We start from the raw sequence: 13,121 nt of genomic DNA, 5'->3' as shown, positions 1-13,121 counted from the left end.
TTACAAGTTAGCACACCAAAAGACACAGACCTACACAACACTCAAAGGACAGTTTCACTTCTATGACCCCCGTCTAACTTCAAGTATACCCTCCGATGCTTGCAACACTTCAAGTATCCCTGCTGTGGACTCCAAACCTGAAACTTCATTACCGCTTCTTAGGTTTACGACATAAACTATGATATAAGTGCACTCGAAATTCATCTATACATAGAAAAATAATGATAACAATAAGTAGCAGTAATAGTTATAACAATTACTTTACATTTTAATTTTATACACAACCGTGACGTTATATCACTTTACACCGTGGCATCACATTCCCCACCCCCTGAGTGTAATGTTCAAGTTTACCCTTCTGTAGCTATGGAAACGCAAACGGGAACAGCAACCTTGGTTTGGTTATTTAAATAACATTAGCAATCACTGACAACGGTAAAGATTAGAATCAGAGTAATTATGCCTTTCCACAGACTGCTGTGCTTGTGTGACGGATGCATTATGTACAAGCTGCTGATCGATCGTGTGCCTCTGTCTTCAGTTCTGTTCAATGGTGTCCAACATTGACAGCCTTCATACTGGAAAACAAACAGGAGTGTTAAGAAACAGACAAGGTGCTCCAAAGAAAATCAATATAGATACTGAACACATGTAGTAATCACTTTACGCTGAGTGTATTGGCAACTCGCTCTGCAGGATGTTTATACATTGATGATAAAATACATATTCATCTCCTTCTTTCAATTTAAAACCACCTTTAGAGGATGATAGATGTCCAAATGAAGCAAGACACACATCAGATATTCAGTTAAGTGCAGCTCAACCTCTCAAGGTGTCACTCTCACCCACCTCAGTCTCTTTGCTTAAGCAGATCCACCAGCTGCTTCAGGAACCGGCAACAATGCAGCTCCGGCATTTGTACAACTTGGGATCATGGGTGTGGAGGTGGTTACGTACATTCCTCAGCCGAAAGAACGTCTTGCTGCAGAGCTACAGAGTGCAGGGTGGGTACGAAAGTGTCAGCAGTGCAGAAATGACCACAGACTAACAAGAGAGAAACTCAGATCTACAGAAATGATACAGCTGTGACACCACAGTGTCTAGAGCAACACTGGTTTAGACTAAATGAACCAACTACAGGTGTGAAAGCTCCAGATCCACTGGAACTTGAATAATATTTGATGGGGCTAAAAAAAATAAATTTTTTTGCTCACTTTTGGCATTTCATGTCATCATTATCTAACCCATGACTTAACTCTACTTGAGAGCTGGTGCTTACCGGACAGGGCCAGTGCTTGCCCTCGATGTGCCTGAGGCGATGCATGATTAGCGCATCACAGTCCCTATAGGAGGCTGAGCACTGCAGACAGGCGTGGGCTGCCTTAGGGACTTTAGGGGCTTGACTACGAGGGCCACGAAGCTGCTTTAACCTGGCCCGCCGAACAGCATCCAACATGACACAGCTCCTGCTGCGCTGAGTGAGAACTTGATCTTGTTGCTGAAGAGAAGATGGGGGGGAAAGTAAATTATGAATATGTTTACTCAGATTTTGTAGATACAATAATGTAATACTTGTACAGACAAAGAAAATGTACAGTTTGAAGTTACCATTAATAAAAGAAAGTGACAGTGATTTTCTCATCCTGTGTGATGTGATTTTCTACCTTTGGCATGGTCCGTGTGGCCTTTGACCTGGCTGATCTGGTCAAATGAAGAGTGTTGTTTCGGGAATCCGCTCTGGGTCTCTGAACCCTGTTTTGGCTCACTCTTCTTTCCACCCTCTCCCTCTTCACCACAGGCAGGGTGGGTGGCCCTCTGGCTCGCAATGTCCTGTGGGGGGACTCTTCAGCTCCAAATGTCTCCCCAATGTGTGACACAGAGCGTGTTAAGCAGATATCCACACTCTCCTCCTCTTTCTTCAGTCCTGCCATGGTCCCCCCTGGTGGGCGACAGAAGCTGAACAGAAAACCAGAGTCCAGTAACTTGATGGGGGGCTTGCTCTGGCGTTTGCCCAGGTCTGGTGAGGGAGGATCAGAGAAAGGCCCAACAACTGGCACTGGCTCTGCTGGCTCCTCTTTAATGACTTTGTACAGGGGATGGCTATAGATGGACGATGGAAGGGGATGCTCTGGTAACTGGAGCCCACCAGGTTCATTATCCTTCACTCTCAGTCTAGAGTTCATCACCCCCTTCATCCCCTGGCTCCCCACCTTCCTCCCCCCCTCCCTGGGCTTAGATTTTGTCTTCCCCATCTCTCTTGTGGTTCCCCGCCTAAGCTTGGCCTTTGTCGCTAGTCGGCTGCTGTTGTAACGTAGCGTTCTGACTGTCTCTACATTGACCTTATTTCTAGCCCGCGTCCTCTGTGATGGTGGAGATTTGTGAGGTTTCTGGCTACAGCCATTATTTGTTACAAGAGAGAAACCTGAAATAGAGTACTCAGCTGGTTCTGATTTGAACTTGACTGTGCTTCTCACAAGAGTTGTTTTGGCATTGCGTCGTGGAGGTTGCTGTGAAGGAAGCTGGGTGCAGTCACCACCCCTCACTGACCGCCTGAGTTCTCTACCCCCAAAAGCAGGCCTGGACACAGGCTGGAACAGGTCTGGTAACACACCTTTGCTTCGCATGCTCCTGTCACTTGGAGGTACATGTTGCTGGATGGTCTTTGGCCTCTTTGCTGTATTCTGCTCCCTGCAGACTGGACCCATAGGTTTGGTTTTCAGTGACTTGTTGAGGAGGCGAGTGTTGACAGGGTTACAGAGGGGAAGTGACAGTGCCACATCCCTAAATGCTAGCCCTGGGGAGGGGGAGCGAGGTTTCCGCCGCTTAGTCAGTGAATAGTTGTTAGCCTTAAGCTTCCTAAGCCGCTTCTTTTGTCTCCAGCCAATGAGATCTTCTGGTCTGGGGAGGAGGGCGGTCCTCTGTAGCCCCAGAACATTCATCAGCTTGTACTTCTCCTGTGCTCTCGCATAATCCTCTTCATCCTCTCCGACCTCCTCTACTTCCTGCTTCACCCTCACTGGGCTGCACACAGCACTAGGCCTCGACACAGAGGTGTGAGAGAGTCGAGTAATAGAATGAGGTTTTCCGTTTCGTGCAGGGCTCTCTGGCATGGGCAGCAATCTCTGAACCTCCTTTGCAGCTCCAGGAAGGGAGCGAAGACGATGGGTGTTTGATGGAGATAAGGGCGAATAATTCTGTGACTGATGATTGGCTATGGCATGTCGAGGTGCAGTAGCTTTCTTGGAAGATGGAGATTTGAAGTCCATTAGTTTCATCCTGTGGGAGGGACTCAGAGGGAGGCTGTTATGACCTTGGTGTTTTGCTGTTCTGCGCAGATTGCGCCTGGGACTCCCCTCTACAGACTCATCCGATGCTTCCAAAGTGAGACTGAAGCAGTCATTCATGTTGCCCTCCAATCCCAAAACCCTTTTCCTTTTGTTTTCCCTTTGCTGGTGATGATGTTCCTGGCATGCGCCAGCACAGGTTGAAGTAAAGCCCTGGGCAGGATGTAGCTGCTGTTCCTGCTCCTTCATGAGGGCAGAGCAAGCTTCTACTGCAGGCCACATGCCCAGGTGGCGGGCCATGGTGATGACTTCCGGTAGGTCCTCCTGGCGAACGCACAGAGTAGAGGAGTAGGAGAAATCCAGCAGAGACAGAAGGCTGTCCTCACTGAAACCTGAAGAAAAAACCGTCTTTGATTAGAAACGCTTAACCCTGGTCAATCAGTGAGTGAGGTGAAGAAGATGAAAGCAGTGTAAACAGACCATCAGAGAGAGAGAGCAGGAAGAGTGGGGGCAAAGTGTAAACATGACAGTGTAGACAATATTAGAACTGTTTTAATCAGGGACACTACGTCTCCCATCTGAAGACACACATCAAAGACAGATAAATGAACTCCTGAAGTGTATTTCAGCAAGAAAACACACAATCACCAAGCTGAACGTTCACATGAGCCATTAATGGGGGGTGAGAGCGAAAGGTTACAAAACTGAAAATGCAATATGGGCTGGAGAGAGAAGTACAAACCTTACATACTTCCTCACATCTGCACACCTGTTATATTGGTGCTTGAAGTGAGTGTGAATTGTTGATTTTCAAAAGTTAGAAATATTGATGGACACAGCCCCTAGGCCTCCAGGTATCTGGTCTTACCAGTGAGATCTATATCTGCTTTCATGCTCAGGTCCATCTCCGTGAAGATTTCCTGGAAGTGATCGCTGACGGCTGCCAGGACAGCTCTGTGGGCTGAGTAGGATCGCCCGTTGGTCCGCAGGGTAATGTCACAGAACAGCCCCGCCTCCCGCTGGCTCCTCAGCTTGCTCAGCATGTCAGCACTATGTGACGATATCGTCTTTGTGACACATCCTCTACAACCGAGCTCCTGAGAGGCAAACAGAGCGAGACAGAAGCAGACAGAATGGCATCATTTTAGGAAAATAATGTGTGACTAAACACTCGTAGGAGAGTTTACAAGTGTGAGAGCAAGATTAAGTGAGAATGAGGGAAAGAAAGTGTGAATTTAGATGTGGGAAATGCAGAAAAATGAGGCATTGATAACTCACCTCTGTTTTCTTGGCGAGCAGGCTCTGACATTCTGGACAGCCCAGGACAAAATCTCTGATCTGGAAGTACATCCCTGTGGGAAAAAACAGTTAAGTAAACAGATGAATACAAGGCAAAAAAGCCAGGCAGGGATTTCTGGTGCACCGCCAATCAGTTTCACACATGCCAGCACTTCCTAAAAATGAGAAATCAATAAACTCTACTGTGATGCTGATAACCAGTAGGGAATCAGAAGTTGTTTTAAAAATAAGGAACCACATGCTGTCCTATGAAGTCAACTGTTCATACCCTCCCACCAGTAGTTTTCAGCCACGCATTTGTAGGTCTCCTCCAGGGAGAGGTGGCGCTGGCCTGGCCGCCGCCGATGAAAGGTGGAGATAGCCTCATGTCTCCGATCCTCATCCAAAACCTCCCGGTAATTGATGAAGCCCTTCTCCAGCTTCCTGCGGTACAGCAAGCCGTCTATAACCTCAAAGGTGGGCGACCACAGTGCGAGGGGTCCACGCCCTTTACAGTTCCCGAGTGACTCCACATCCCCAGGAGTCTCCGTCCCTCCATCCGACCAAAGTTTGGACGGACAAAACGTGTCAGAGTTCGCGTAATGAAAGTTGGAGTGGGTGCAGTCGCCAGCCATTTTAACCGGTTTTTTATTCTGATGTAAAAATGCAACTTGATCCAGTATGGAAGGATCACAGCACTTCTGTGATATAATCAGACACTTCTCGGCCGGGTCGCTTCTTGCGCGTCACGTCCAAACTTTAGCCACTGTCCTGGGACAAAGTCCACGTGGATGCAGTGACAACAGATCACCGACCTTACGATAAGGGCCAACCAACACTCTCTGACACCCTGGAGATAGGCTGGCTCTAGCCGTCCACTTGATTATATCAGTTAACTGAAATTAACCTTAAAGTTTCTCATTATGACTTAGAAAAGCTTGTTTTGCTCAACAGGGGCTTAATAAGAGGGTCATCAGCATTTTACTGGACGGTGCTGCCTAGCTGTCAATAAAAAAAGATATCACTTCTCATTGTCCAACATCTGAGTAACATCCTCATATTTTTACTATAGTTCCACTTTCTGTTGGGAAAACATTTGGTCATATTTCTGTACAATTTGGGGATTTATAGTTACGCAATATCAATAGAAATGTCTGACTGTCCATCCAAGTACAGGTAATAAATTCAGCCAGGACAGTATAGCGCCAACAACGCCGAGCCAAGTGATGTAAAGTCACCAGTTTTGCAGCGATCACGCAAAAGGAGCCCTCACCGCCGACCTCTCGCCAGCAGTCCGTCTGCCATCTATCTCAGGAGTCGGGAGTGGCCTCTGGGGCTGGATGACGGCTGGTAGCCTCACCTCTGGCGTTAACTTGAGGTTTCTTTTCACCAACTCGAGTCGGAAGCAACATGATGACGCAGCTACCAGCTCAGCATCGCTACTTGAACGACCTAAAAGCGAGGTTGTCTCTGCGATCAGCACGAAATGTTGCAAATCACCGCCGGGTCCAGTCAAAATCGAGTCAATACGTTCCGGTTACAAGCCCGATATAGTTAATACACCCCTAGTTACCGCAAAACCAGTCTGTCGATGAAATGGTCAAAAATTTCAAACTCGTAACCTTCTGTTTTTTGCTAATCGGCAGCCTAACCGACCCAAGTGCTCCCCGCCTTCAGACAAAAGCCATTAGCAGGAGCTTTAAAGAGCCTCTGCTAGAGGAAATATGATTAGCTGACGGAGCTGCCACTCAAGTTAGTTTTCATCCCCTGGTAGTCAAGGTAGGTTGCTCGCTCACGATGCTAGTACTCTAGTATTTGCCTCACTTTGCTGCATTGCAAGTTAAAATGATACACCCAGTGAATTAGCACCACATTCACACCTGGGATGCAGGTTAAATAACGGCTGTTCACTCTACATATTCTGAAAAACGATATTAATTCGTTAGGACATATAATCAAATTCTTTCTAATTCTGAAGTGCGAGCGGTCACTGTCATCTCAAGGCAGGATTCTACAATACAGCAGGCTATTAGTTTAAAATTTAAAACACCTGACACTATATACCAAACGGAATAACATCAAAATCTCATATAGCACAGAAAATTAAAACATGTGTAAAACTGTACCTTCATAATCTAATTGTAATCGTTGCATTTGAAAATAAAATGGTTGGAATCAAATATATTAACAAACTCTAATCAAACAGCAGTATCCCCAGTTTTATGCAAAAGTAAGAATTTAAAATTATTTGGCCTTAGGGCAACATACATTTTAAACCTAATTTTATTAACTGAATAAGTTTATTGTAAATAGAAATGGTGAGGTCTAGTCTGAGTTAAATCAAAATTTACATTTAAATTAAATGTATAAACTCCTACATTTATATCAGGAAAAAATGTTACTGTGATGGTACATCACTGCATCAGTTTACAGTCTGTCCTATAATGACTGCCAAGTCTATTCCTACTTAAGTTAAGATGCTAAATCTCACAGATTTCAGCCAAATATAAGTTTACAGATACCCAGACTTAATTTTTTTCTTTCCATTAATGCCATGCTTTTGTGGCAGACAGTGAAGTCATTTGCAATTATCAGGAAATATCACCATCAGGATAAATAGATGCAAACACATTACAGTGATTTGTACATGGTTATACAGTTCATGCCCTTAGCATTTATTTGAAAACCTAGAGGTTTTAGAAAATTCATAATGGTTTACATTCTATTAAAAGGATTTCCTTCACCTTATATTTCACTTGTATTATGTGGCATTCATGTGGACAGCAAAGTAAGAATTGCATTGTACAGGGAAACATGTTTCCTAACTGTGCATATGACAAATAAACACTTTGACCTTTGGATGACCCCAGTTAACTTTTAAAGACTGTTAGGTTAAAATCGCCTTATTTTGGGGCAATATGGAAATAAAGGATTCTAATTTCTCCAGTTTTTCCTGGCAGTGTAGAGAACAGTTAGACCTGCATGTGAATTAACGTCTATAGAAACTATAACATTACCTGAATACATTTATTAAATCTAAATAATACAAATGACAAATAAGATAAAGAAATTTAAAGACAGATATATTGTTAGTTTACAGTCACAATAATGTTCTGAATCCTGAATACACAGAGACAAATAACCATCTACTCAACAAATGGTGCTGCATTTGGGAAGCTCAGTCTTCGCTATAAGTGTAATGATGGCTTGCAAGTTGTAAACCATGAAATATGCCTATAAATAATAATATCCCTTATGGAACTTAACATTTTATATAACTGCCAGCTGCTTGTCACCAGGAAATCATGTATCATCAACACAAATCACTTTACTGCAAACATCATTTATTGGACAAGAAGCACATTACCTTGTTTTTTCCTCCTTCGGGTGTCGAGTGCAGTTTTAGGTTCAAAACCATATGTTTTTGATAAGAAGTGAGATAATTAGCCTTTTTTACAACAGCATTTAAGTATCTAAATATCACACAAATTAAATTCAATGGCTACCTCATTACATGTTTACTGTATGATACAAAACACACAACTAAATGAATTAAAGCAAGAACACTTGCAGCAATGCAGTTCACTTTGTACCCAAGTACATTATGAGAAGTTAAAGCTTCATGTAGTTAAACCAAGTATAGATAAATCAGCCCAAACGCAGTGGTGTTGCACTATGGGATTAGATTCATATGGAACATCAGTGGTTTTGTCCTGAAGCTTCTTTAACTGCTGCGCTCTGCTGTATGTACTCTTCTGTGATCTAGCAATACAATGCGCCCAGGAAACGCTACGCCTGGGTGACACTGGGCTTTGCTGGGGGGTCACTGATCTTGGGCCGTTTGGACTCTGGAGGCTGGCATACTGGATCGGTGGGAGGAGACGGACGTTCTGGAGAAACACAAAAGACGGAATCTATGATAGCCTGATTCTGTACAGAGTAACTGCTCTGCAGTGATACAAGATACTGGATGCAATACAGTATGTTAAGACACTTGGTTTGACCGACTTTGGTCAACATGTATGATTCAGAGTTAAATACACCGCCTAGTTACCTTACTACCAACTACAGTGATGCATCTGAAACTGATCATGCCAGGACATGGTGCTATTCTAAATGTTTAAATCACAAGCTGTTTCATTTCATTTACAGAGTAATTTTACTACAATAACTGGGTCTTATTTTGTCTTCCTATCTAATAATTGATTTGTACTCATTAGGTTAATTGCTGATATTTGTCTGTAAATAGCTATATAATATTCCTAAAAAGACAAGCAGTCGGTTTACAGACACACTTCCTAGTTCAGCTCTGACTATTTATTTACCAAAGCATGCACAAAGGTTATTTTGCAATGAAGACATTTGAGGTGCTCACAGTTTTACCTCTAAACAAAGTGGTTTAGGTCACCAATCTCTGTTGTTCTTGGTTTGTTTACAACCTGTCTGACAGCTCATGTTTCTTGCTCCATGGAACTGTATTGTAATGGTTTCACCATGTTCCCAGCTCTCAGCGATTACATTGGTGAGTGCAAGTTTATCATACCTGATAAAAATGATGGTCAGCACTAGAAATACAGTAAGACCCAAAATGTAATAAAGAAATATTGTTTAAGCTCTGGCTTTTCTGCTAAGCCATAGGACATATATAGCAGCAGATTCCATTTAAATGTTGGATTTGTGGAAATAATCTTATCTGGAGGCACGACAGTGCTATTTCAGCTAGTGTACACTGATCACAACTGCACTGACCTGATCTTCAGCATTTCATTGCTCCAAATCTGACCTGATTAAATGGTTAGGACATGACCTGACTGATCCAAGTCAGTACAGTTTCTTTGTCAATGTCATTCAAAATTTCATTGTTGTCACTGTCATTTCATTCAGGCCTGGAGGACCACCAACTCATTTCAGTGTCCATGAATCCCTGGCCTCTTGATACCTCACATAAGAATGATCCAAATGAGCAGACTCTGTTGCTGCCATCCTCAAGGACCCCACTCACCCCCAGGAAGGACTGTTTATACCCCTACCCTCTGGTCGGAGGCTCAGAAGTGTGAAATGCAGGACCTCTAAACTGAAAAATTCTTCCTTTCCCTCTGCCATCAGACTCCTAAACAGCTGACTCAGGATCTACCTCATGTATTTCCATCTGTACTGTTTACATACTCATTTTGCACATGCATAATTGCACTCACTGCTGAATATTTGCACTTCACGGCTCCCACATAGCATATATTCTCTCTGCATTATATTGTGTTCTTGTTGTTGCTTTAAAGTGCCTTAGATTTGTTTTATTACCAATTTAGATGGTCTATTGCTCATCTACTTTATATGTCACTTGTATTATGTGGCATTCATGTGGACAACAAGGAATTTCATTGTACAGGGAAACACATTTCCTAACTGTGCATATGACAATAAACACTTTGACCTTGACCAGACAGCTGTGGTACTGTGTACTGTCAGAGGTGTCCGAATCAGTACTGAGAGAGATGAAGTTGGATGGGTGCATCCTTAATCATAACAGAAAGCAGAAGGTGTGCTCGCAGCTGACGGTGAGGAAGGAGAAATTTGCAACAAGTATCATAAGTCATTTTGAGTCTTCTCTTGAGATATTTACAACACAAAGGGCAACAGCCAAAGAGGTTGCCCTCACTCACCGTGTTTGGCCTTCTCAGTAGAGGAGGGAGTGCTGGACAGTAAACTAACAGCTGGAGATCGGGATGCAATGGGAGTCAAAGACACTCTCCTGCAAACAAATAGAAAAAGCACAAATGGTAAAGAAGCCTCAAGCATGAGAGCAACAGAAAACACACAAGCACAACAAAGGAAAGTAAAATGGTCTCTTCCACAGTGAAAAAAGTTTCTCACTGTTCAATTGCTTTTATTCTCATCGCTTCATCTGATTGAGTCGCAGCCCAACGTTCAAGTTAGTCAAGACTAGTCGAGGCGAATACAAAAGCCTGTGCAGACCTGCCATTGTTCAACGAGCAGCCTGTCACAGTGATTATTTTATTGCCAGTGGGGGGTCCAACGAATCCCTCATACCAGACAGGGCTTTGTTCTCACTGCCAGAGCTGAGCACATGTAAACCAACAAAACATCATAATTACAATTTTCCTGCATTTTTAGAATAGTATTTTAAATCACATAAAAAATTATATTCTGACTTTCGATGTTTTGGTCTTTTACTAGAAAAATTATCCATACACTGTTTAATATTTCCCATGATTAAAAATGAACATATGACTTTAGGTGTAACTCCCCTCCACTGTCCTCTCCTCTCTAGCAGCAGAAATTATTGGATTGATTAATTTTTTTTACTAACACATTCACAATAGTTTCTTGATCATCAGACAAAGGAGTAAAATATACCTACTCATCAAATAAGGCCCTTTTAATAATACTGTGCTGATCTACAATATATTCTTAGACATTCCTTAATATCTGAAGGTTATTTTATAGCCTTGTATTCTATTTTAGTTATGTGACCATAGCCTTGTTCACAGTTCACCTGCTGTAACACCAGTTTTTGCTCTGGCTAGAAATGATTTTCCCCGTGGGTATCACTACTCCATCTCATATTACCGTTATCACGGTTCTGGCCATGTGGCTTCTAATTAAAAACTCTGCCTCTTTCACATGAACGCACTCGTAGACTGATAGAAAAACCCAGAGTTAACAGACTCAGTTGATAACTGGCTTCGTGGTACCAGATATCCAGGACACTCAAAGTTAGGCTCAGTGAAGCCAGATAACCCCAAGAGAACCGGGCTAAGTTGAACTGGTACAGGCCTCAGGTGTCAATTAAATCACACAAATAACATGAATGACTTGTGTAAGAAACTGAAACAGACAAAAACATTTATATGGCTGAATGATCAATCAAGGGCACAGACAGACACTACCACTAGACTAACTGATAAGTCAGAGATGTCTACTTTCTGTTTTCAATCCCTCAAACATGAGGATTTGCAGCTTTCCTCATTCTCTGTAAATTACATAAAAACCTTTTGGTTTTGGACAAAAGTTGTTCAAAGGCTCCATCTGGACATAATGAAAACTGATAGATTTTCTTCTCATGTCCTGAAATGTTACAGGTTATAAGATTAATTCATAATGTAATAATTAAGAGCTGCAGTCTTGCCACTGACTTACCCTCATGTGCCTACAAGGACCTAAATGCAAATGAGAAAACTGTACCTGTGCTCAGAAGACAGTTCAAACATATGGCAGTATATTTTTACTTTCTCTCACTCAGACAGAATCAAGCACCAGTCCTCTTGTATTTACCTTGGGGCAGGCCCCTTTGGGGTGGTTTTACCCTTAGGAGTTGTGGGCCCAGGAGTACTGGCACTATTGAAGACTTTAGGGGTGGAGGGAGTAAGGGGGGCGATGCGTGGCTGGGATGTGGAGGAATTGGAGGGGGTGAGGGGAGCAATGTGTGCTTGGGGAGTAGATGGTGTGCTTGTGCTTCCAAGTGCCATCTGAGGTGCTAAAGAAGCAGTTCCTTTAGGTGTAGTGGGCTTGCCCCAGCCCTCCAGGGTGTTGAGGGTGATCCTACGAGGCTGAGGTTTAGACTTAACACTGGGGGCACTCTTCTTCTCCTCTGGGGGGGTAACAGAGGTGGCATCTTTGCCATGACTGGTTTTGGAGGTGGGAGTCTGGGCTGAGCTTGATGGCTGGGACACAGGAGGTGATGTCTTGCCTGACTTCTTGCCCTTTTTCTCAACACCACTGTTTGGGACAAAGACCTCCAGCGTCGGGGGCTCCTTCAGTGGAGTGCCCAGCTCCCCGGGTGAGAAGGACAGGAAGGAGCAGTAGCCGTCTGTGGAGGACACAGCCAGGAAGGAACCGTCACGAGACCTAAACAGGATATAACAGAAACACATCAGTGTTTCTAAAACATCCATGGGAGACAGTTTTATAAAACTCTTCCCCCTGATATCTGTAAGAATCTTGTGTTAAAAGATCGCTTTAAATGCCCACATGTACACTGAAACAAAATGTTGTTTCCTGTCCTTAAAGGAAGCATAGGGATCTCTCTCTAAGGTGATTCCATCACTTACAGTGAGGAACAGAAGTATTTGAACACCCTGCGATTTTGCAAGTCCTCCCACTTAGAAATCATGGAGGGGTCTGAAATTCACATTGTAGGTGCATTCCCACTCTGAGAGACAGAATTAAAAAAAGAATTCAGGAAATCACATTGTATGATTTTTAAAGAATTTATTTGTCTTGCACTGCTGAACATAAGTATTTGAACACCTGAGAAACAGCAAGAATTCTGGCTCTCAAAGACCTGTTACTGTGCCTTGAAAAAGTCCACCTCTACTCCACTCATTAATCTAAATTAGTAGCACCTGTCTGAGCTCTTTAAAGACACCTGTCCACCCCACAGTCAGTCAGACGCCAACTACTACCATGGGCAAGACCAAAGAGCTGTCAAAAGACACCAGAGACAAAATTATGGACCTCCACAAGGCTGGAAAGGGCTACGGGGCAATTGCCAAGCAGCTTGGTGAAAACAGATCAACTGTTGGAGCAATTGTTAGAAAA

The 13,121-nt window shown here is 43.3% G+C and overlaps 2 protein-coding genes across 2 annotated transcripts in view; both read right to left on the bottom strand.

Annotated features, from left to right (window-relative positions):
* Window positions 1-203: 203 nt before the first annotated feature.
* LOC109952828 (uncharacterized) lies at window positions 204-6,546 on the bottom strand. Its single transcript, XM_020588109.1, has 7 exons — window positions 4,852-6,546; window positions 4,563-4,636; window positions 4,153-4,381; window positions 1,665-3,676; window positions 1,280-1,498; window positions 850-990; window positions 204-578 (listed from the first exon to the last, which is right to left on the bottom strand). Exons 1-6 carry the CDS (start codon window positions 5,195-5,197, stop codon window positions 886-888), a joined length of 2,985 nt encoding a protein of 994 aa, XP_020443765.1. The 5' UTR covers window positions 5,198-6,546; the 3' UTR covers window positions 204-578; window positions 850-885.
* A 1,343-nt stretch (window positions 6,547-7,889) lies between these two features.
* Window positions 7,890-13,121, bottom strand: part of chaf1b (chromatin assembly factor 1, subunit B) — a 13,867-nt gene continuing 8,635 nt past the window's right edge. The window contains exons 12-14 of the mRNA XM_020588101.1: window positions 11,856-12,428; window positions 10,223-10,311; window positions 7,890-8,452 (exon numbers count right to left, since the gene is read on the bottom strand). Coding sequence (XP_020443757.1) covers window positions 8,352-8,452; window positions 10,223-10,311; window positions 11,856-12,428 — 763 coding nt within the window. The 3' untranslated portion in view covers window positions 7,890-8,351. The remainder of the gene's footprint in view (window positions 8,453-10,222; window positions 10,312-11,855; window positions 12,429-13,121) is intronic.

This window comes from Monopterus albus, unplaced genomic scaffold (assembly GCF_001952655.1).
Source record: "Monopterus albus unplaced genomic scaffold, M_albus_1.0 scaffold502.1, whole genome shotgun sequence".
NCBI lineage: Eukaryota > Metazoa > Chordata > Actinopteri > Synbranchiformes > Synbranchidae > Monopterus > Monopterus albus.
This window is presented reverse-complemented; position numbering and strand designations above follow the sequence as displayed.